General features: G+C 44.6%; 1 protein-coding gene across 3 annotated transcripts in view; it reads right to left on the reverse strand.

Moving 5' to 3' along the window:
• LOC122551782 (contactin-associated protein-like 5) overlaps positions 1-24,866 on the reverse strand; it is a 1,118,157-nt gene that overhangs the window by 296,684 nt on the left and 796,607 nt on the right. For all 3 annotated transcript variants that reach the window (XM_087989332.1, XM_043694246.2, XM_087989333.1), the window contains one exon: positions 11,722-11,940. In XM_087989332.1, the coding sequence (XP_087845458.1) occupies positions 11,722-11,940 (219 nt within the window). The remainder of the gene's footprint in view (positions 1-11,721; positions 11,941-24,866) is intronic.

Consider the following 24,866-nt stretch of genomic DNA (forward strand, 5'->3'; position numbering starts at 1 on the left):
ATAATGTAAGTTTGGTTAGACTTTTACCTTGGTTGAAAATGTAATTGCATATTATGAGGTGGTGGCATTGTTTGGCAATGTTAATTGACCAGTAATCCAGTGACCCACTGACTGCTCATGGGACACGGGTTCAAATCCCATCATAGCAGTAGATAGAATATAAGTTCAATTCATAAATCTGGGATTGAGAAACAGTTTAAAATGAATAGCAGAGCAAAGTGTGCAAAGAACACTGAAAGTCTGAAGAATGATAATGATAGATGAAATGAATGGGCAAGGGTCTGGCAGATGGAGAACAATGTTGGTAAATTTGAGGTCATCCATTTCAGTAGGAATAACAGCAATATGGACTATTGTCTAAATGGTGAAAAATTGCAGCATGCTGCTGGGCAGAGAGACCTGGATGTCCTTGTGCATGAGTCATTAAAACTTGGTTTGCAGGTGCAGCAGGTAATTATGAAGGCAAATGGAATATTGTCCTTCATGGCAAGAGGGATGGAGTTTAAAGTCAGGGAGGCTGTGCTGCAGCTGCAGAGGGCGCTGGTGAGAGCACATCTGGAGTACTGTGTGCAGTTTAGGCCTCCTTACTTGGGAAAGAATGTACTGAATTGAAGAGGCTACAGAGGAGAATCACGAGGTTGATTTCAGAATTGAGAGGGTTGGCTTATGAGGAGACATTGAGTAGACTGGGGCCATACTCACTGGAATTTAAAAGAATGAAGGGAGATCTTATAGAAGTATATAAAATTATGAAAGGAATAGATAAGATAGAAGCAGGTGGGGACGTAGCCTCAAAATAAAGGGGAACAGATTTACGATTGAGTTGAGGAGGAACATCTTCTCCCAAAGGGTTGTGAACTTGTAGAGTTCCCTGCCCAGTGAAGCAGTTAAGGCTACCTCGTTGAATGGTTTTAAGGCAAAGATAGTTTTTTGAATAGTAAAGGAATTAAGGCTTATGGTGAGCAGGCGGGTAAGTGGGGGAACTATGGCCTCAAAAAGATTAGTCAAGAACTTACTGAATGGTGGAGCATGCTCGAGTGGCAAGATGGCCTACTCCTGCTCCTAATTCTTATGTTTTTTTTGTTCTTAACCCATGCAATTCATTTATGCAAAGCACTCAGTTAGATCTAACCATTGTAAATCTGTGAAAGCAGATGGGCCATCTTACATTGACCTTGATAACAGAAATGGCAATAGCAAACACAGCATTGTTTGTCTTGCTTACCTATATCTGGGGGCTTGTAACAAAATTGGGAGAGTTGCCCCAAAGATTAGCTTAAATGATAAAGACAAATTCCACAGAGAATGCTGGAAAAATTCGACAGGTCTGGCAGCACCTGTGGAGAGAGAAGCAGAATCTCAAACGCAGTACGTGTTTTCTTCAGAACTGAAAGCTAAAGAAGAGCCAGACTTGAAATGTTTCTCTCTCTCCACAAATGCTGCCAGATCTGTTGAGTTTCTTCAGCATTTTCTGGGTGTTTGTTTTAGTTTCCTGATGGGTACAGCCCTCCAAAAAATAAAGAAAAAGCTTGCTCGCTCTATCACTTGCAATAGAGTGAGCCATTAGTACCATAGATTATGCTGTAGTAACTCAGTAAAGCACTTTAGATAGCAACTTCCAAACCCACAATCTCTACCACCTAGAAAGACAGGGGCAACAAATGCATAGGAAGACCACCATTAGTAAGTTCCTGCTGCTGGATATATTTGATTTGATAACAGTAACAAATAAGCAGCAAGGGCCCTATTCTTACATCCAAAGTGCTTAACGTCTGCTTCAGTACTATTGTTTAAAATAGACACAGGCCAGTCAAATCTCTAAGCAGTTGTGTCATAATATTAGTTGAGTACATGAAAAACACTTACAGAAACACACTTGCTTGGATGAGTGCAGCTCCAATAACACCCAGGAGTCAACAAACCTCAAGAAGTTTGACACTGTCCGAGTCAAAGCAGCACTTGATTAGCATCACATCCACTGCCTCCACCACCAACACTCCGTAGCAGCAGTGTTTACAATCCTCCAAAACCCACAACCACTTCCATCTCAAAGGACATAGGCAGCAAAAATATGGGAATGCCAGCAACTGCAAGTTCCCTTCCAAGCTACTCGCCAATTTGATTTGGAAATATATCGCTGTTCCTTCAGTGTCGCTGGGTCAAAGTCATGAAACCCCCTCCTTAAGAAACATTGTAGGTCAACACACAGCACATGAACTGCAGCGATTCAAGAAAACAGCTCACCATCACCTTCTCAAGGGCAACTAGGGACAGGCAATGAATTCTGTCCAGCCAGCGACACCCATATCCCACAAAGAAAAAGGAAAGAGTTGCATGTCCGACAAGGACACTTCTTGAACTTCTAAAATTGCTTTCAGACAAGAGTGCTGTAACTGTGCCAGGATCAAAAGAAACCTTATATTGTTTCTGAATGCTCACTGACATCAAAAGTGGATAGCTTTATTGCTTTCATTAATCCTTCTGTGCAACAGCAGTTTCCGAAAGAAAAATATTCAGGAACATTGACCCTACAGGCCTGTACAGAAGCTGGCCAAATGATTTCCTCAGCCAGTATTCTAAATGTTGGTAACAGGTAAGAAAAAGTAACAGAGCCCCTATTTATGCATCAAAAAGGCTTAATTCAGCATTATTATTTTAAAAAGGCACAGCCAATCACATTTTCAATTTGGCCCTTACACGGGGGTAACTTTCACAAGCCACACAAGAATTTGTTGCTGTGGTATTTAATTTCTCACAATGTTCTATCCTTTGTTACTTGTGAGCTGAGACTGAGCTGGTAGCAGACTCCCCATTGTTGTGGGGAAAATCACCAGCCTTGGAGTCAGAGTCGGGGTTCAATGACAGAGTTCATTGCACAAGGAAATACCGGAGCTCTGGGGAGAGAAAGACACCAACAGCACAGTGGTCAGCTGCGAGTCTTCTCTCGACCTGGAGCACATGTCAAGAAACTTTGATAAATCTTGTGATACCATAGGTCAGTGATGAGATTATTGTCTTTGGAACATGGTTTGTTTATGGCAATCATCGCAGAATCGCTGATAGTTTTAGTACAGTTTTTGTCAGTTCCAGCACAGTCTTTGTTAATTTCTGCATGATCATTGTCAGTTTCAGTGCAGATATTGTCAGTTTCAATGTCTGCACAGAAATCCATTGCTGTAGTAATAGGCGCTAATTGCTCATCCTGAGAAGGATGATTACTGCAGCCCTGGCTGTTAGCATTCCGTACTGAGTCTGTATCAAGCTGTTAGCATTTCTATAAGAGGTGTTGGCTGGATCCAGACACTTCGGTGAGCAGTGTTCGTTATTCGTGTGTATTCTCTCTCCCACCCGCTTTAAATTAATCAACTCGGTTGTGAGTGCATTGTGCTGGCATTCTGGTGGCCCCAGGCAGAGTCTGTATCTTTATGGGCAGCACGGTGGCACAGTGGTTAGCTCTGCTGCCTCACAGCGCCTGAGACCCGGGTTCAATTCCCGCCTCAGGCGACTGACTGTGTGGAGTTTGCACATTCTCCCCGTGTCTGCGTGGGTTTCCTCTGGGTGCTCCGGTTTCCTCCCACAATCCAAAGATGTGCAGGTCAGGTGAATTGGCCATGCTAAATTGCCTGTAGTGTTAGGTAAGGGGCAAATGTAGGGGTATGGGTGGGTTGCACTTCGGCGGGTCGGTATGGACTTGTTGGGCCGTAGGGCCTGTTTCCACACTGTAATGTAATCTAATCTAATCTACTCTGCTGTTTCTCTTCATATTGTGATCTGGCGGCCGAGTGTCACCCTGCCCCATGCCATTTCCCTCTTCATCATGAGTCAGAAGGTTGCAAGTTCAAGTCCCAATTCAGAAACATGAGGACAATATCTAGCTTGGCTAATGCAATGTAGTTGCAATTACATGCTGTAATAATGAAAAACTTTGAAAAAGTCCCTTTTCGATAAGATTCTAAATCAAAACCTCATCTGTCCTTCAGGGGAAACTAAAGAATCTCACAGGGTGAGGAAGGCTATCAGAAATTGCAGCAGAATCAATGATCAGCTGGGGAAGTGCACCAAGAAATGGCAAATGGAGTTTAATATGGATAAGTGTGAGGTCTTGTATTTTGGAAAGTCAAATCATGATAGGAGTTTCATGGTGAATAATAGGGCCGTAAGGAGTGCAGCAGCATGGAGGATCTTGGCATTCAGGTACACACTTCTCTGAAAGTGGAGTCACAGGTAAGCAGGGCAGTGAAGAAGACTTTTGGCACACTGGCCTTCACCAGTCAGAGCACTGAGTATTGAAGTTAGGAAGTTAAGTTGCAGTTATGGAGAACATTGGTGAGGCCACACTTGGAGTATTGTGTTCAGTTTTGGTCACCTTGTTATAAGAAGGATGTTATTAAACTGGAGGGAGTGCAGAAGAAATTTACAAGGATAAATTTGATTTGATTTCAGATAGTCAACATGGTTTCGTCAAGGGCAGGTCGTGTCTCACAAACCTCATTGAGCTTTTTGAGAAGGTGACTAGCATGTAGATGAGGGTAGGGCAGTTGACGTGGCATATATGGACCAGTAAAGCCTTTGATATGGTTCCATATGATAGGCTGATGGAAAAAATGTAGGTGGATAGTGCTGTTAAGAAGGCATACGGAGTGTAAGGGTTCATTGGTAGAGGGATTGAGTTCTGGAACCGCAATATCATGCTGCAACTATACAAAATGCTGGTGCAGCCACACGAGGAATATTGTGTACAGATATGGTCACCCCATTACAGGAAGGATGTGGAAGCATTGGAAAAGGTGCAGAGGAGATTTACCAGGATGTTGCCTGGTCTGGAGGGAAGGCCTTATGAGGAAAGGCTGAGAGACTTGGGTCTGTTCTCATTGGTAAGAAGAAGGCTAAGGGGGGATTTGATAGAGACATACAAGATGATCAGAGGATTAGATAGGGTAGACAGTGAAAGTCTTTTTCCTAGGATGATGAAGTCAGCTTGTACGAGAGTGCATAACTACAAATTGAGGGGTGATAGATTTAAGACAGATGTCAGAGGCAAGTTCTTTACACAGAGAGTGGTAAGGGCATGGAATGCCCTACCTGCTAATGTAGTCAACTCAGCCACATTAGGGAGATTTAAACAATCCTTAGATAAGCACATGGAAGATTTTGGGAAAGTGTAGGGGGACTAGCTGAGAATAGTTCACAGGTCAGCATAACATTGAGGGCCGAAGGGCCTGTTCTGCGCTGTATTGTTCTATGTTCTATAATGCCAGGACATAATGGTCTGAGTTATAGGGAGACATTGGGCAAGCTTGGACTTTTCTCTTTACAGCATAAGAGACTGAGGGGCAAACCTTATAGAGGTGGATAAGATGATGAGAGGCATAGAGAGGATGAATGCACTCAATCTTTTTCCCAGGTTTGGAGAATCGAGGACTAGAGGGTGTCAGTTTAAGCATGGAGTGGTAAGAATAAAAGGGAACCTGAGGGGCAGCTTTTTTACAGAGAAGGTGGCATGCATGTGCAACGAGCTGCCAGTTGAGGCTGGTACATTAACATTTAAAAGGAATTTGGACAAATACATGATAATGAAAGGTTTAGAAGGATAGGGGCCAAGTGCAGGAAAGTGGCATTAGTGTAGATGCATTTTGGTCCAGGTGGACCAGTTTGGGCCAAAGGCCTGGCTCTATGCTGCAGGACTCTATGACTCTATGTCAAAGAAGAACAGTGATTTTTCTCCCAAGTTCCTGGCTAATATTTGTCACTCAACGTCTATCGCTAAATAGATTCTCTGGCTTTTGCCTTTGCTATTGGGTGCTCTGGCATGAGCCACTCTCTCCAGCAGCACCCCCACCATACAGAAGGAGCATTACACTTCAGAAAACTGGGTGATGAAGGATAGAACAAATTTAGAACCATTTATTTATGGAGTTACATATTGCAAGCATCCAATGCCTTACTCAAGAACCTCAGTTGTGCTCCGTTCTTATTTCTCAGGATATAAGTGAATCCCCACCTGATGCCATTTGTGGTTTATTATATATGGGATTTGGTTAGCTCAGTTGGTTGGTATGACAGCTTCCTATGACTGAAGTTGACATAAAACGGCTCCGACAGGCTTTTTAGCTGATATAAGATTGCCAAAAAGGAATTAGAAACTGCACATAGCAGGCTTTCACCGTGTGGTCTCCATACAGAGTTACCGAATAAGACAATGAAAGGTCTGGTGAGAAAAGACAAGGGAATTTAGATTCCTATAGACAGACAGCTTTAAGCACACAAGCATTTTTGATAAGGAACATTCCTGAAAAACCCAGAGAAGAGACATCTGGGCCCTAATCACAGGTCTAAGTTTGTTATCTAGTAAAATGTAGAAGGAAAAATCCAATCCCACAGTATTCCAAACTTTTTAAGTAATTGTAAATTAAAGTGCAACCTAAAAACTAAACATGAAGGGGTTTAGCTGAATTCCTGTGAGCAGCCAGCTTAGATAATAAAGAGAGATTCACTTCATCAGCAGGGAAAATGAAGCAATAGCCTTTAAGAGAGCACAGAGAGACAGTTGGCATGGTAGGGATAATAAACAGGTTGTAAATCATAGTCAGTGTGACTTCAAGATAATAAGCAATTGTAACTTTACAGCATAGTACAGATGTGGATGGTTTCATAGAATAATAAAGTTGTACAGCAAGGAAACGACCCTTCGGTCCAACTCATCCTTACTGACCAAATATCATAAACTAGTCTAGTCCCATTCGCAAGCATGTAGCCCATATCCCTTTCAAGCCTATTCATATTACTCGTCCAGATGCCTTTTAAATGTTGTAATTGTACCAGCTTTCACCACTTCCTCTGGCAGCTCATTCCACACACACAACACCTTTGGTGAACCTTTGGTCTCTTTTATATTTTTCCCCTCCCACCTTAAACCTAAGCCTTCTAATTTTGGACTCCCCCACCTTGGGGAAAAGACCTTGGCTATTCACCCTATTTATGCCCCTCATGATTTTATAAACTTCTGTAAGGTCACCCCTCAGCCTCTGATGCTCTGTGGAAAATTAGCCCGAGCACATTCAGCCTCTCCTTTGAGCTCAAACCCTCCAACCCTGGCAACATCCTTGTAAATCTTTTCTGAAACCTTTCAAGTTTCACAATATCCTTCCTATAACAGGGAGACCAGAACTGAATGCAGTATTCCAATTTGAGCAGATCCTTGTATGCAAAGATCAAGGGGAGAATGTCAGACAAATTAGACAATAAGGGTGAGAATGAGGTCATGTCCTGTTGTACCTTGAGAATCCAAATCAGTTTCTTGTAATGACTTTGTAAATCTGTGAAGGTGATTGAATTTCATCCTCATCAATGGAATTCAAATAGATACTGTTTTATTTAGTAAAAGGAGAAAGTGAGGGCTGCGGATGCTGGAGATCAGAGCTGAAAATGTGTTGCTGGAAGGTTCTTCAAGGACCGGAATTTCCCGCCAGACGTGGTCGACGATGCCCTCCACCGCATCTCTTCCACTTCCCACTCCTCCGCCCTTGAGCCCCGCCCCTCCACCGCCACCAGGACAGAACCCCACTGGTCCTCACCTACCACCCCACCAACCTCCATGTACTACGTATCATCCACCGTCATTTCCGCCACCTCCAAACAGACCCCACCACCAGGGATATATTTCCCTCCCCTCCCCTATCAGCGTTCCGAAAAGACCACTCCCTCCGTAACTCCCTCATCAGGTCCACACCCCCCACCAACCCAACCTCCACTCCCGGCACCTTCCCCTGCAACCGCAAGAAATGCAAAACTTGCGCCCACACCTCCCCCCTTACTTCCCTCCAAGGCCCCAAGGGACACTTCCATGTCCGCCACAAATTCACCTGCACCTCCACACACATCATCTATTGCATCCGCTGCACCCGATGTGGTCTCCTCTATATTGGGGAGTCAGGCCGCCTACTTGCGGAACGTTTCAGAGAACACCTCTGGGACACCCGGACCAACCAACCCAACCACCCCGTGGCTGAATACTTTAACTCCCTCTCCCACTCCGCCAAGGACATGCAGGTCCTTGGACTCCTCCATCGCCAGACCATGGCAACACGACGGCTGGAGGAAGAGCGCCTCATCTTCTGACTGGGAACCCTCCAACCACAAGGGATGAACTCAGATTTCTCCAGTTTCCTCATTTCCCCTCCCCCCACCTTGTCTCAGTCAAATCCCTCGAACTCAGCACCGCCTTCCTAACCTGCAATCTTCTTCCTGACCTCTCCGCCCCCACCCCCACTCCGGCCTATCACCCTCACCTTGACCTCCCTCCACCTATCGCATTTCCAAAGCCCCTCCCCCAAGTCCCTCCTCCCTACCTTTTATCTTAGCCTGCTGGACACACTTTCCTCATTCCTGAAGAAGGGCATGTGCCCGAAACGTCGAATCTTCTGTTCCCTAGATGCTGCCTGACCTGCTGTGCTGTTCCAGCAATAAAGTTTCAGCTGAGTACTAGAATGCCTTGCCTTGTTATTTCTTCCAAAGTGCATCATCTCACACTTATCTGGATTAAATTCCACTTGCCACTAATCAGTTGATCTGACCAGCCCATCCATACCTTCCTGTATTCTAAGGCCATCACCTATTTACCACACCACCAATTTTGATATCATGTGTGAACTGACTGATCAACCTTCCTCCATTCAAGTCTAAACCATTAAGATCTATCACAAACAGCAAGGGCAACATATCTAATCCTTGTAGTACCCCACTGGACACAGGTTCCCAATCACAAGAAAATACCCCTCAACCGTCACTCTCTGCTTCCTGCCACTCAACCATTATTGCATTCAATTAGACAAAATTCCTTGGATCCCATGGGCTCTTCCCTTTGCTATCAATCTTCCATATGGAACCATATCAAGTAGATTATGTCAAATGCATTGCATGGCCAAATAGTTTGATTATGAGCATCTAAAACCTTCCAACATATGACAATCACAGGCCATGAGAATGGGAGAGATTAAGCTGAAGAAGGGCTTATGCCCGAAACGTTGATTCTCCTGCTCCTTTGATGCTGCCTGACCTGCTGCGCTTTTCCAGCAACACATTTTTAAGCTCTGATCTCCAGCATCTGCAGTCCTCACTTTCTCCTAATGGGAGAGATTAACCTAATCACGCCCTAGACATTTTCTGGCAATATAGAGGCTAAGTAGGATGGTTTAGCCAGAACACAGCTGCTCTGATTTGTTCTTTTTCTTTGGTTTTCTCCCTCTTTTCCTCCCTTTTGATGTTTATTTCTCCTCTTCTGTCTACTTGGACACTCGGTCACGGACACCCAGCCTCGGCCTCTGACTGCCGACCACCGAAGCGGGGTTGGTGGTCAGCAGCCCAGTGTGGTGTCAGTGGCACAATGGGGCAAGATGTCAGCCAGTGGTCAGAACATGTAGAGGTCCCCTGAGTTGATCTGCTGAGGAGACCTCTCGGAGAGAGACGGTGATGTTTGTCTTTTTAACTTTGCTTCTCATTTTTCTGACGTATGGTCATACTGTGTATAGCTGTAATGTAACTTTGCTTTCTTCATTTCTCTATTTTGTAACTAAGGATTGTACCCAAGATGGCTCTATGTGTTGGTGATATTGTTATACTGTAACTAATCTTGTGACTGAAGAAGCTGTACCGAGGTACCTTTGTACCTGAGATGGTACCGTAACTGGTGACTTATAAACTTTTCAATATACTCATTTGAGAACATGTGGCTCAGTGGTTAGCACTTCTGCCTCATAGCACCAGGGTCCCAGGTTCGATTCTAGCCTTGGGTGACTCTGTGTGTTGAATTTGCGCATTCTCCCCGTGTCTGTGTGAGTTTCCTCCCACAGTCCAAAGATGTGCAGGTCAGGTGAATTGACCATGATATATTGCCCATAGTGTTAGGTGCATTAGTCAGAGGGAAATGGATCTGGGTGGGTTACTCGTCAGAAGGTTGGTGTGGACTTGTTGGGCCAAAGGGTCTGTTTCCACACTGTAGGGAATCTAAAGGCTTGATCAAGTAATTATGGCAAATTTCCAAAGTATATAAGGAAACCAGACAGATTGATGGCTTCATGGCTCTCAATGCTGATGCTAGCTTTTTATTTATGAATTTAAATTTAATGAATTACAATTACATTTCCCAGCTGCCATGGTGATTCTATAAACTCGCCTATCTGTATCATTAATAAAAACACAAAGTGTTGAAAAACTCAGCAGGTCTGACTGCATGTGGAGAGACAGTAACAGAGTTAACGTTTTTGAGGACAGTACGACTTCTTTGGAACTGACAGAGAGCTGGAAAATTAATCTTATTGGGCTTGAAATATTACCACAATTTCTCTCTCCGAAATTACTGACAGACCTTCTGTGTTTCTCCAGTAATTTCTGCTTCTATTTCAAATCTCCAGCATGCACAGTACTATTTCTGCATCACTAATCCCAGCCTATAGGTTAGTAGCCCTGTAGCATGGTGGCTTAGTGGTTAGCCCTGCTGCCTCACAGGGCCAGGGACCTGGGTTCAATTCCAGCTTCAGGCAACTATCTGTGTGGTATTTGCACATTCTCCCCGTGTCTGTGAGGGTTTTCTCTGGGTGCTCTGGTTTCCTCTCACAGTCCAAAGATGTGCATGTCGGGTGGATAGGGCATGCTAAATTGCCCATTGTGTTCAGGAATGTGTAGGTTAGGTGCATTAATCAGGGGATGCATAGGGAATGGGTCTGGTTAAGTTACTCTTCCGAGGGTTTAGATTAGATTCCCTACAGTGTGGAAACAGGCCTTTCAGCCCAACCGGTCCACACCGACTCTCTGAAGAGTAACCCACCCAGACCAATTTCACTCAAACCAATACACCTAACACTATGGACAATTTAGCATGGCCAATTCACCTGACCTGCACATCTTTGGACTGTGGGAGGAAACTGGAGCACCCGAAGGAAACCCACGCAGACACAGGGAGAATGTGCAAACTCCACCCAGACAGTCACCCGAGGCTAGAATCGAACCTGAGACCCTGGTGCTGTGAGGCAGCAGTGCTAACCATTGTTGATGTGAGCTATTTGGGTCTAATGGTCTGTTTTCACATTATGGGGATTCTATAATTCTATGACATAACCAGCGTGTTACTGTACTCTGAGAGGTTAAATATGACTCATTTTCAGGGGTGTAGGTAAAGAGGTGTGGGGCCAAAATGGACAGCTCTTTCCCAGAAAACAGAGCTTTCTCCTGTGCTCTAAGACTCTAGGATCTGCAGCTTGCTCTCGCAGGGCCAGGAATGACTGTAGCTGTAACTCTGACAGCTGCTTTGTGGTTTGCCACAACCACTTTCTTTTCTTCCACTCCTGACCTCCAAAGTCAACACTTATATCGTTGAACACACTTATGTTAAATGTGTCGTCCAATTTGGAAAGAAACGTTTCCTTGCCACATGCAGTACTTGTCTGACATAATGGAAATTGACCACATCAATCAAGAGTTCCAAACATTGCAGCACATTCTCAAATCTTTCCTCTGAAGCCCAGTTGTCAGAAATTCAAGGAACTGTCACTCAGCTTGGCAGCCAGTCAATAAAATAACAAACCTATTCGTACAAGTTGCTGCTTTTTCCATGAGCCCATGAATAAGCAATGGCAGCTGGATGTTAAACTGAAATACATTGCCCATCTCAGTGAAGAAATCTAAGGAACAGATCCCCCCACCCAGCCCTTGCCCCATCTGTCCTACCTACAAATAGCTGGCTGTTGAGCTGTAAGTGGATGTGTCCGTCATCTGGGGCCTCTTGAGTCTTGCTTGGCAGGTGATCCACTTGAAGAGATGCCTCTTTGATATTTCGCTCTGCTCTGACATAATGCCACTGGTTGTTGTTCAGATGGGTGGATGACTTCACAATAACCTCCGATGGCCCGTTACCCACGTCGAATGAGAATAGCACTTCCATCGGGGCTATAAAATCACACATTGTGGTGTTAGTCTCCGAAATGAATGTCCTGTCTGCGAAAAGTACATTGGTATTACAAAAGAGAGCATTTAGATATTTAGGTAGTCTTTTTCAGGGCCTCAGGATGTTACAGCCAATTAGGTACTTTTTGAAGTGTCGTCACTCCAGGAATTGCGACCACCAATTTGCACACAGCAAGGTTCCACAAACAGCAATAAAATAATGTTTTTACTGGGTCAGTCAAGGGATAAATATCAGCCAGCTTATCAGAGACAAAATCATTGCTCCTCTTTGAAAGAGTGCCCTGGAGTTATTTGCATCTATCCAAGAGAGCTTCGGTTTGGCATCTGATCCGAGTGACAATTCTCCAATAGTGTAGTACCCCTTCATTACATACTCAACGTTTGACCACTGTGCTCAATTCTCTGAAGTGGGACTTGGCCTCACCAGCTTCTGATTGAAAGTTGGGAGCATTGCCTCAGAGTCAAGTCCACACTTGAGTGTAATAATGACAATGTTCATCTTGTGTGACTTGCAATGGCCACAAATTGCCAGCTTAGTCTAATGGCTGCACCACTACACAGATGACCACAAACTCATACTCAGACCATCAACTGGACTGATATTTTATGCAAAGCTAAGGGAGTGCTGTTTCTCCAGATGAAATATCCAATTGAAGCCCTGTCTGTCTACATGCAGATGTGTGTGTGCCGCATAGTATCAACAAGCTAGTAAGACAGGAGCCAGGTTAATGTCCTGGGGACGTGGATTAGAATCCCTCCATGATAGATGATGAAATTTTCATTGGATTGCCAGGGAACTGTGGACTGGTATGCATACATCCCTCTGTATATTGATGCCATTAAGGGTTCTGCCAATTATTGCATACTTCCCTCTTGCATTAGATCTTCCAAAACATGTCACTTCGCAGTTGTCTGGATTGAATTCTATCTGCCATTTCTCTAACCAAGTCTCCAACCAATCTGTATCCTGCTCTACTATCTGGCATTCCTCCTTACCATCCACAGCTCCCCGAATCTTTGTGTCATCTGCAAACATACCACTGACATATGAGGAAAGATTGGATTGACTGGGCTTGTACTCGCTGGGATTTAGAAGAATGCAGGGGATCTTATAGAAGCAAAGAAAATAATGAAGGGAATAGGTAAGATAGAAGCAGGAGGGTGAATAGGTCTGGACACATTGCTGCGGAAGTCCAGAACTAGGGGTCACAATTTAAGAATAAGGGGTAAGCCTTTCAGGACTGAGATGAGCAAGAATTTCTTCACTTAGAGATGAGGAAGAATTTCTTCACTCTCCAACAGGAAGCTGTCGGGTTCAGTTCATTAGATATATTCAAGCTGGATGTGGTCCTTGTTGCTAAAGGGACCAAGGGATATGGAGATAAAGCAGAGAATGAGATACTGAGATTGCATGATCAGCTATGAGCATATTGCATGGTACTCCATGCAAGGAGGGCTGAATGGCCTACTCCTGCATGTATTTTCTATGTTAATCAGGCCATCTACATTCTCCACCAAATCATTTCCATTCAACGGAGTCCCAGCACTGTTCCCTGTAGAACATCACTGGTCACAGATCTCCAGTCAGAAGAAACACCCTTTTACTACTACTTTTTGTCTTCTATGATTAAGCTATTTCTGTATCCATCTTACCAGTTCACCATAGATCCCATGTGACTTCACCTTCTGGGTTAGCCTGACATGAGGGACCTTGTCAAAAGCTTTTCTGAAGATGATGTAGACAATATCTATTGCTCTGCCTTCATGAATCATCGTTGTCACTTCCTCAAAAAACTCAAGCAAGTTTGTGAGACACAACCATCCCACACAAAGCCATTGCTAACAAGAGAATCGACATTTTGGGCATGAGCCCTTCTCCAGGAAACCTGATTCCTGAAGAAGGGCTCATGCCTGAAATGTCGATTCTCCTACTCCTTGGATGCTGCCTGACTTGCTGTGCTTTTCCAGCAACACATTTTCAGCTCTTTATGATCCTTATGCATACGTAACCTAAAACTTAGAGAATTATGGTCACTGTTTCCAAAATAATCCCCCAAGAAACTTTGGTCACTTGACCGGCTCATTCTCCAATACCAGGTCTTATATGACTCCTTCCCTAGTTGGGCTATTTACATATTGTTTCAAAAACCACACTGGACACACCTAACAAATTCCTTCCTATCCAAGTCCCTGGAAATAAACAAATCGCCCAGTCAAATTAGGGGAAATTAAAATCATGCACCCAGAAACCTTTTCACATTTGTTCATCATGTGTTCACATATCTGTTCTTCTATCACCAATTAGGAGGGCTGTCGTACTATCCCATCAAAGTGATTGCACCCTTCCTATTCCTGAGCTCTACCCATCTGGCCACGCTGGATGAGCTCTCCAACGTATCCTCCCTCAGTACAGCTATGATATTGTCCTTAATTCGCTCCACTTCTTTTACAAGCCTCTCTATCTCGTCTGGGGAGAAAGTGAGGTCTGCAGATGCTGGAGATCAGAGATGGAAATGTGTTGCTGGAAAAGCGCAGCAGGTCAGGCAGCATCTAGGGAACAGGAGAATCGACGTTTCGGGCATTAGCCCTTCTTCAGGAATGAGGAAAGTTGGTCCAGCAGGCTAAGATAAAATGTAGGGAGGAGGGACTTGGGGGAGGGGCGTCGGAAATGTGATAGGTGGAAAGAGGTCAAGGTGAGGGTGATAGGTCAGACTGGGGTGGGGGCGGAGCGTTTCAGGGAACACCTCTGGGACACCCGGACCAACCAACCCAACCACCCTGTAGCTCAACATTTCAATTCCCCCTCCCACTCCACCAAGGATATGCAGGTCTTTGGACTCCTCCATCGTCAGACCACAGTGAAACGACGGTTGGAGGAAGAACGCCTCATCTTCCGGCTAGGAACCCTCCAACCACAAGGGATGAACTCGGATTTCACCAGTTTCCTCATTTCCCCTCCCCCCACCCTGTCTCAGTCAAATCCATCAAATTCAGCACCGCCTTCCTAACCTGCAATCTTCTTCCCGACCTCTCCGCCCCCACCCCAGTCTGACCTATCACCCTCACCTTGACCTCTTTCCACCTATCACATTTCCGACGCCCCTCCCCCAAGTCCCTCCTCCCTATCTTTTATCTTAGCCTGCTGGACCAACTTTCCTCATTCCTGAAGAAGGGCTAATGCCCGAAACGTCGATTCTCCTGTTCCCTAGATGCTGCCTGACCTGCTGCGCTTTTCCAGCAACACATTTCCATCTCTATCTCGTCTGAAACATCAAAGTCCTGGAAATCTAAGCTTCCAATCTTGTCCCTCTTGCAACCAAGTCTCTTTAGGGTAGGACAATCTGCTATCCTTACATGGTTTGGTGGATGTGAGACTTCAGACGCACACAATGTTAATTAGGGATAGGCAATAAAATCAGACCTGGCCAGCAATGTCCACATCCCATGAACAAATGAAAACTAATCCCATGGCACTAACTGTAGTCTGATTGAGGAGATTTCACAGCCCCTTTGCTAATATCTAAAACCAATCAGATGACAGTTTGCAGGAGAAAGTGAGGACTGCAGATGCTGGAGATGACAGTCAAAGAGTGTGGTGCTGGAAAAGCACAGCCAGACAGTTAGCATCCGAGGAGCAGGACAGTCGACGTTTCGGGCATAAGCACTTCTTCAGGAATGGTGACCGGGGGGAGGGGTGGAGGCTGTGGGGAAGGTAGCTAGGAATGTAATAGGAAGCTGAAAGTGGGGGTGTGATGATAGGTCGGAGAGAAGGGTGGAGCGGATAAATGGGAAGGGAGATGGACAGATAGGACAGTTCAAGAGGGCGGTGCCGAGTTAGAGGGTTGGATCTGGGATAAGGTGGGGACAGCGGAAATGAGAAAACTGGTGAAATCAATATTACAGTTCATACCTCCCTATTCTAGCACTGTTGGCCCAGCAACCTCTATGGTGCATAATGTTCTGCCAGTGTGAACTCTGCCATACATCTGGTTTTCTGAAGAACCCATAGTGCTTCTGATTTCCAGAATTGGATTGACAGGTAAAGGTTCATTGCATTCACAGCTTTCCATGTCATTTTATGTTGCATGGTCATCATGGCCAGCACTGGTTAAAGATGTGACCTCTGGAGGTTTGGCAAAGCTGCCGTTCTGAGGCTGCTGAATTACGGAGGTACAACCTATAACTGATTATTTGTCAGACAGCTGTTTTTTGGAAAACTGCCCAATGCAATTTGATGACTTCATAGAACATAGAACAATACAGCGCAGAACAGGCCCTTCGGCCCTCGATGTTGTGCCGACCTGTGAACTATTCTCAGCTCGTCCCCCTACACTATCCCATCATCATCCATGTGCTTATCCAAGGATTGGTTAAATCTCCCTAATGTGGCTGAATTGACTACATTAGCAGGTAGGGCATTCCACACCCTTACCACTCTCTGCGTAAAGAACCTGTGTCTGACATCTGTCTTAAATCTATCACCCCTCAATTTGTAGTTATGTCCCCTCGTACAAGCTGACATCATCATCCTCGGAAAAAGACTTTCACTGTCTACCCTATCTAATCCTCTGATCATCTTGTATGTCTCTATCAAATCCCCTCTTCACTAAAACAATAGAATGGTGCTCATCAATAAGGCAAAAGCGTGTAAGTGCTTCGGGATGCCCTGAAAATGTCCAAAGTAATCTCTAAAAATGTGAAATAAAAACCGAAAGAACTGAGGATGCTGGAAGCCAGAAACAAAACAGAAATTGCTGGAAAAGCTCAGCAGGTCTAATCTCCAGTTCTGAGGAAGGGTCAGGACCTGAAATGTTAACTCTGATTTCTCTCCACAGATGCTGCCAGACCTGCTGAACTTTTCCAGCAATTTGTGCTCTTGTTATAAAATGGAGTACAGTGTACTTTGTGCAGTTGGCATATGATTGCAGTAACAATGGCCTATTCATATTGTGTTTGAATGCCTTTTGGATAGAGGATTACTGAAGGAAACATTATACAGTAGTCTATATTTTTAGCAAACAAGATAGCTTAAAGGGAAGATGACACGTTCTCTGTGGTTTTCTACAAACAGGATCATAGGGACATGGGAAATTGAAGCAGGAGTAGCCAATTTAACCCCTCGAGCCTGTTCTGCCATTCAACTGATTCATTGTTGATCTTTTTCCTCAAACTCATTTTTTCACAAGATCTCCATGTCCCTCGTTATCGCTCACATGGAGAAGTCTATCAATCGCAGCCTTAAATATACTTAATGACTGAGCTTCTATTGGCTTGCTGGGATAGATTAACAGCTCGAGTGAAGAGATTCCTCCTCATCTCAGTCCAAAATGGCCTCCAACTTATTGTGAGATGGTTGATTCCTGTATCTGGAACCCCTCAGCTCCCTTACTCTAACTCTCTCCAGCCAGACGAAACGTCCTTCCTGCATGCATCCTGCTGAGCCCTATAAGGATCCTGTACGCTTCAAGAAGATCACATCTCACTCCTTTAAACTCAAACATTTAGAGAAATATACAGCTCTCAGTTGAGGTCCAGTGTGTAATGACTTAGTTTAACTTGAGCAATGCAATATAGTGCTGTACTCAGTCTCATTATCCAATGAGGAAGGAGCAGGCAGGAGCGATGACTGCCCAGTAAGTTTTATGAATGGCTGCTGGGTGACAATTGCATCAGTTTCTTTATGACAGCCAGCTGCTATCCAATTGCCCAGACTTGGAGTGCAAGTTCATAGCTCCTTGAAAGTAGAGTCGCAGGTAGATAGGATAGTGAAGAAGATGTTTAGTATGCCTTATTGTTCAGAGTATTGAGTACAGGAGTTGGGAGGTCATGTTGTGGCTGTACAGGACATTGGTTAGGCCACTGTTGGAATATTGTGGGCAGTTCTGGTCTCCTTCCTATCGGAAAGATGTGTGAAACTTGAAAGGGTTCAGAAAAGATTTACAAGGATGTTGCCTGGTTTGGAGGATTTGAGCTATAGGGAGAGGTTTTACCTGGAGCACAGAGGCTAAGGAGTGACCTAATAGAGGTTTATAAAATCATGAGGGGCATTAATTGGGTAAATAGACAAAGTCTTTTCCCTGGGGTGGGGGGAGTCCAGAACGAGGGGACATAGGTTTAAGATGAGAGGGGAAAGATATAACAGAGGCAACATTTTCATGTAGAGAGTGGTACGTGTATGGAATGAGCTGCCAGAGGAAGTGGTGGAGGCTGGTACAATTGCAACATTTAAAAGGCATCTGGATGGATATATGAATAGGAAAGGTTTGGAGGGATATGGGCCGGGTGCTGGCAGGTGGGACTAGATTGGGTTGGGATATCTGGTCAGCATGGACGGTTTGGACTGAAAGGTCTGTTTCCATGCTGTACATCTCTATGACTCTATGACTCACATGGTGAGAGCTTTGAAATTCTGACATGGTTCCGAAAGGGACCTTTGGAACCACATACAAACAAGAAGCTGAGACACAGAAGAAAACAGGCAAACAATCATGACAGAAGTACACATGGGCAGCCAGGGAATGGCTATTTATAGAAATTAGGAGTAGTCCATTTGGCCCTGTGAGTCTACTCCACCAATCAACGTGATCAGGGCCGATCCTCTATCTCAGTGCTATATTCTCGATTTCTTTCCACATTCCTCGATGTCTTTATTTAATTCCTAACATTGCTTGTTTCCCTAGCCTCCTACCAAACCAATAAATGAGTGTGGAACTCACAAGCACTGATCAGCGATGAACAGCCCTCTGCAGGAAAGAACATTGTATAGTGGCAGCTGGTATTCACTCTAGAAAACGACAATGTTGTCGAGGAGAATACTGAGATACAGGTTACTAGACTAGGTGGGATTGAGGTTCACAAGGAAGAGGTATTAGAAAACCTGCAGAGTGTGAAAATAGATAAGACCCCTGGGCCAGATGGGATTTATCCTAGGATCCTCTAGGAAGCCAGGGAGGAGATTGCCGAGCCATTGGCATTGATCTTTAAATCATCATTGTCTACAGGAATAGTGCCAGAAGACTGGAGGATAGCAAATGTGGTTCCCCTGTTCAAGAAGGGGAGTAGAGACAACCAAGGTAATTATAGACCAGTGAGCCTTACTTCAGTTGTTGATAAAGTGTTGGAAAAGGTTATAGAGATAGGATTTATAACCATCTAGAAAAGAATAATTTGATTAGGGATAGTCAGCATGGTTTTGTGAAGGGTAGGTCGTGCCTCACAAATCTTATTGAGTTCTTTGAGAAGGTGACCAAACAGGTAGATGAGAGTAAACTGGCTGATGTGGTGTATATGGATTTCAGCAAGGCATTCGATAAGGTTTCCCACAGTAGACTATTGTACAAAATGCGGAAGAATGGGATTGTGGGAGATATAGCAGTTTGGATCAGTAATTGGCTTGCTGAAAGAAGACAGAGGGTGGTGGTTGATGGGAAATGTTCATCCTGGAATCCAGTTACCAGTGGTGTACCGCAAAGGTCGGTGTTGGGTCCACTTCTGTTTGTCATTTTTATAAACGACCTGGATGAGGGCGTAGAAGGGTGGGTTAGTAAATTTGCAGACGGCACTAAGGTTGGTGGAGCTGTGGATAGTGATGAAGGATGTTGTAGGTTACAGAGAGACATAGATAAGCTGCAGAGCTGGGCTGAGAGGTGGCAAGTGGAGTTTGATGCGGACAAGTGTGAGGTGATTCACTTTGGTTGGAGTAACTGGAATGCAAAGTACTGGGCTAATGGTAAGATTCTTGATAGTGTAAATGAGCAGAGAGATCTCGGTGTCCAGGTACACAGATCCTTGAAAGTTGCCACCCACGTTGACAGGGTTGTTAAGAAGGCATACAGTGTTTTAGCTTTTATTAATAGAGGGATTGAGTTCCGGAACCATGAGGTTATGTGCAGCTGTACAAAACTCTGGTGCGGCCGCACTTGGAGTATTGTGTACAGTTCTGGTCACTGCATTATAAGAAGGATGTGGAGGCTTTGGAAAGGGTGCAGAGGAGATTTACTAGGCTGTTGCCTGGTGTGGAGGGAAGGTCTTACGAGGAAAGGCTGAGGGACTTGAGGCTGTTTTTGTTAGAGAGAGGAAGGTTGAGAAGTGACTTACTAGAGACATATAAGATAATCAGAGGGTTAGATAGGGTGGACAGGGAGAGCCTTTTTCAAAGAATGGTGACGGCGAGCACGAGGGGGCATAGCTTTAAATTGAGGGGTGATAGATATAGGACAGATGTCAGAGGTAGTTTCTTTACTCAGAGAGTAGTAAGGGTATGGAATGCTTTGCCTGCAATGGTAGTAGATTCACCAACTTTAAGTACATTTAAGTCGTCATTGGACAAGCATATGGACATACATGGAATAGTGTAGGTTAGATGGGCTTCAGAATGGTATGACAGGTCAGCGCAACATCGAGGGCCGAAGGGCCTGTACTGCGCTGTAATGTTCTATGTTTTGTATGTTTGTACTTTGACAAGATGTGCCGCAATAGTTCAAGACATTTTCCTTCAGACCTTCCAAACCCGTGACCTCTCTTACCCTAGCAGGACAAGGCATCAGATGCATGGGAACACCATCATGTGCATGCTTCCCTCTGAGCCACACACCATCCTGAAACTTTCTCAACATTCTTTCACTGTTGCTGGCTCAAATTCTGAATTGTTTGCGCAAATCAGGTGCTCCTACGCCCAAGGATAGCAGCAGTTCAAAAAGGCAGGTCATCATCACTTTTTCCAGAGCTTATTAGTCACTGGATTAGTAAGCCAGAACACAAGGCTAATGTTCAGAGTGTGAAAGTTCAAATGCCACTATGGCAATGTGAAAATTTAAATTCTGGTTGGGAAAATAAGCTGCAATAATTTAATTACATGGCCAATCTCGTTTACAGAGCATCTCCTTTACTCTTTTGTTTTGGAGGAGGGTGACTGAAGATAATAGGGATGTATGTAACTCACCAAAGATCCTCAGACACCACTTTCCAAACCTATGACCACTTCCATCAAAAAAGACAAGGGCAGCAGAACATCACCTCTTTCAATCTCCCCTCTAAGCCACTCCCCATCCTGACTTGGAAATATGTTGCCGTTACTTCACTGCTGCTGAGTCAAAATCCTGGAATTCCTTCCCTAAATGGCATTGTGGGTCAACCCACAGCAGGTGGACTGTAACAGTTCATGAAGGCAGTTCACCACCACCTTCTCAAGGACAACTGAGGATTGGTACTAAATGCTGGCCCAGCCAGTGATGCCCAAATCCCACAAATGAATTAAAAAAAAAACCTTAGCAGTATCCAGCCTGAACACGAGATACCAGCTATGAAAATAAACACAGTCTCAGTGGTAGGTTTTCTGCATGCCTCAGAAATCTGACAACAGTTAAAAATCAATGGAAAGAATAAAGAAGTATTTCACAGTGAATGCTAAGGTGCAGGCATACAGAGAATAAAACAGATGAAAGATTCTCTTTTATATTCATCCATGGATGACATCTCTGGCAAGGCCAGCAATAATTGCCCAGAGGTCAGTTAAAAGTCAACCACATTGCTCTGGGTCTGGAATCACATTTAGATTAGATTAGATTACATTACAGTGTGGAAACAGGCCCTTCGGCCCAACAAGTCCACACCGACCCGCCGAAGCGAAACCCACCCATACCCCTACCCCTACATTTACCCCTTACCTAACACTAGGGGAATTTAGCATGGCCAATTCACCTGGCCCTGCACATCTTTGGATTGTGGGAGGAAACCGGAGCACCTGGAGGAAACCCACGCAGATACGGGGAGAACGTGCAAACTCCACACAGTCAATCGCCTGAGGCGGGAATTGAACCCAGATCTCTGGCGCTGTGAGGCAGCAGTGCTAACCACTGTGCCACTGTGGTTTAGGCCAGACTTCCTCAGCTAAAGAGTGATAGTAAACCAGGTATTTTATTTAACAATTGTCAGCAGTTACATGGTCATCACTAGGGTCGCTTTTATTCCAGACTTTCATTAAATTCAAACTTAACTCTCTGTCCTTGTGGCATTTGAAGGCATTGCAACCCCCCTCCCCCCACCCCCAGAACATGAATGAAGGGCTCAGGATTACTGGCCCAGTAACAGTACCACGAGACCGTGGTGAAAATGAGGGAGAATAACTAACTTCAGAAAGTGACATCTGGAGAAGTAAATCTCAGTGTTTCAGCCATTTGGTCAGGACTGACAAGCTACCAAAAGCTCTTTCAGTGAGCAAAGTAGAGGGCAGTCGGAAGTGGCGTTGGACCTGGGAACAGTTGGATGGTGGACATCACAAAGGAGGTGCAGGTGGATTTCAGAGGATGCCAGAAGACAGAGGGACAGATCTTCTGCTAAGTGTAGCTACAAACAGCAATGTCACCATCTATAACATGACATCAACATATAGTTTCCATGGACTGTGTTACACCAGAGCAGAGGGTTAAACAGTTTCGAACAAAGGAATAAAAAAGTAACAGCACATGAACAGATCCTTTGGCCCTCCAAGCCTGTGCTGATGATCACAGACCTCACTTTCTCCTCCCTGATGATCATGCCCTAAATAAACTAAAACACAAACATTCGGCCCTTATTCAGTCAGTACCTTCTATTCATGTAAATGCTTAGATGTCTCTTAAATGTAGCCAATGTGCCTGCTTCCCCCATTTATTCTGGCAGTGCATTCCAGGCTCCTACCACTCTCTGTGTGAAAAGCATCTCTCACACATCTTCCATAAACTTTCCCCCTCTCATCTATGTTCCCTTGAAATTGAAACTTCAACCCTGGGAAAAAGCATCTGACTATCCACCCTATCTATGCCTCTATAATTTTGTAGACCTCTATCAGGTCTCCTCTCAGCCGCCATCTTTCCAGAGAAAACAATCCTAACCTTTATAACCTTTCCTCTTAGCCAATGCCCTCAGGACCAGGCTGAAACTCTCTGGAGTTTAGAACAATGACAAGAAATTGAATTGATGTATCACCACCTGCAGGTTCCCCTCCAAGCCACTCACCATCCTGATTTGCAAATATATCACTGTTCCTTCACTTTCACTGGGTCAGAGTCCTGCAATTCCCTCCCTAATGCCATTGTGGACTGCAGATGGATGCGGGGTTAAAGAAGGCAGCTCACCACCACCTTCTCAAGGGCAACTGTCAGTAAATGCTGGCCAATCCACAACCCTGGAGTACTTTAAAAAAAGACTTGGAAAGGGAAGAAAGACTGGGGATTAGAGAGGATGAAAGGAAAAACTTGAACTATTAGATGCCTTTCGCAACTATGGACCATTTCAAATCACTTTACTACTAATGAACTTACTGTTGGAATGCAGGAAACATGTGAAGCAACTTGTGCACAGCAGGCACCCACAAATAGCAATATGATAATGACTAGTTAATGTGACAAACTGCTCTGCTCTTTTCTGAAGTAGTGCCCCTTGGAATCATTAGCATCCACTTTAAGAGTGGATAGTGCCTTGGTTTAAGAACTCATCATAAAGATAGCACTTCCTAGAATGCAACTCTCTCTGTTCTGAAATGGGACTTAAATTCACAATCTTCTAAACCAATGTAAGATGCTAACAATTGATTCAGTGAGATGAAAGTGCTGGAAAGGAAAAATATGCAATAAAAACATATCCTTTCTGCAGTCAAGTTGTTGCCAATTAGGGCCAGAAAGGTTAAGTGGTAATGCATTAACAATTGTCACTTGTTTAAAAAAAAGCAATAATATGCTTTTAATTGGGAAAAATGAAAGATGACCTTATTGCAACTGGTCAGATTCTGAGGTGACAGGATAGGATAGATTTTTGTTTTTTTTTTGTTTCAGTAGCAGGAAGAGTGGGAGCATAGACCAAGGGCTTACAGGAAGATGAACCACTGATTTAAATAATCACCTTGAGTGTCGGGGCCCTCCATTTTTGTTTCAGCAGCAGGAGGAGTGGGAGCGTTGACCGGGGACTGATGGGAAGGTGAACCACAGATTTAAAAACTCACCCCGTGAATAGGCGGAGAGCACACTGAGCAGGAGTGGACACGGGACTGTTGAATAAGTGAAGTAGTATATTTGGGTGGTTGCATTACCCAAAACTCTACTTATGTAGTATCTCCCACCCATCCTCCTCCTCTAACCAAAACAAAAGTTCTGTGTGCCGGATTGGTAAGATAAGTAGTTTTTTCTTTTATTCCTTACTTTTCTATAGTCTCTTTGGAAAATGAGAATAGTGGGAATGGAGGTTAGGGCAGTTGAATGCTCATCTTGCAGAATGTGAGAGGTAAGAGGTCACCACTAGTGTCCCTGCTGACTATAACTGCAGCAGTGCACCCAACTCCAGCTCCTCGAAAACCGCGTTAGGAACTGCAGCTGGAGCTGGATGAACTTCAGATCATTCGGGAGGCAGAGGGGGTTATTGAGAAGAGTTCCAAGGAGGTAGTCATACCTCAGCTGCAAGAAAAAGGCAGATGCGTTACAGTCAAGGGGTGGAAAGGGAACTGGCAGGCAGTGCAGGGAACCCCTGTGACCAATTCCCTCAATAACAAGTATCCTGTTTTGGATACAGAAATAGCTGCTCAGGCCTGCTCTGTCATTCAGTAGCACCATGGCTGTCTGAGTGAGGCCAAATTCCATTTTCTCACTTGTCCTCCATGCTCCAGTGTTAAGCTATATGGTACAGGTCTTTGGCACAGAATCTATCCCTGTTGCTCAGAAGGGAAGGGGGGGAGTTAAGCAGAGCATTAGTCATTGGGGACTCCCATAGTTAAGGGGAATATAGGTGGTTCTGTGCGAATGAGACAGATTCGTGGTTGGTGCATTGCCTCCCAAGTGCCAGGGTTTGTGGCGTCTCTGATCGTGTTTTTGGGATCCTTGAGGGGGGAGGGGAGCAGCCCCAAATCATGTCCACATAGGCACCAACGACATTGGTAGGAA

This window comes from Chiloscyllium plagiosum, unplaced genomic scaffold (assembly GCF_037043375.1).
Source record: "Chiloscyllium plagiosum isolate Xiang-an unplaced genomic scaffold, Cpla_swu_hap1 HiC_scaffold_7, whole genome shotgun sequence".
Lineage (NCBI taxonomy): Eukaryota > Metazoa > Chordata > Chondrichthyes > Orectolobiformes > Hemiscylliidae > Chiloscyllium > Chiloscyllium plagiosum.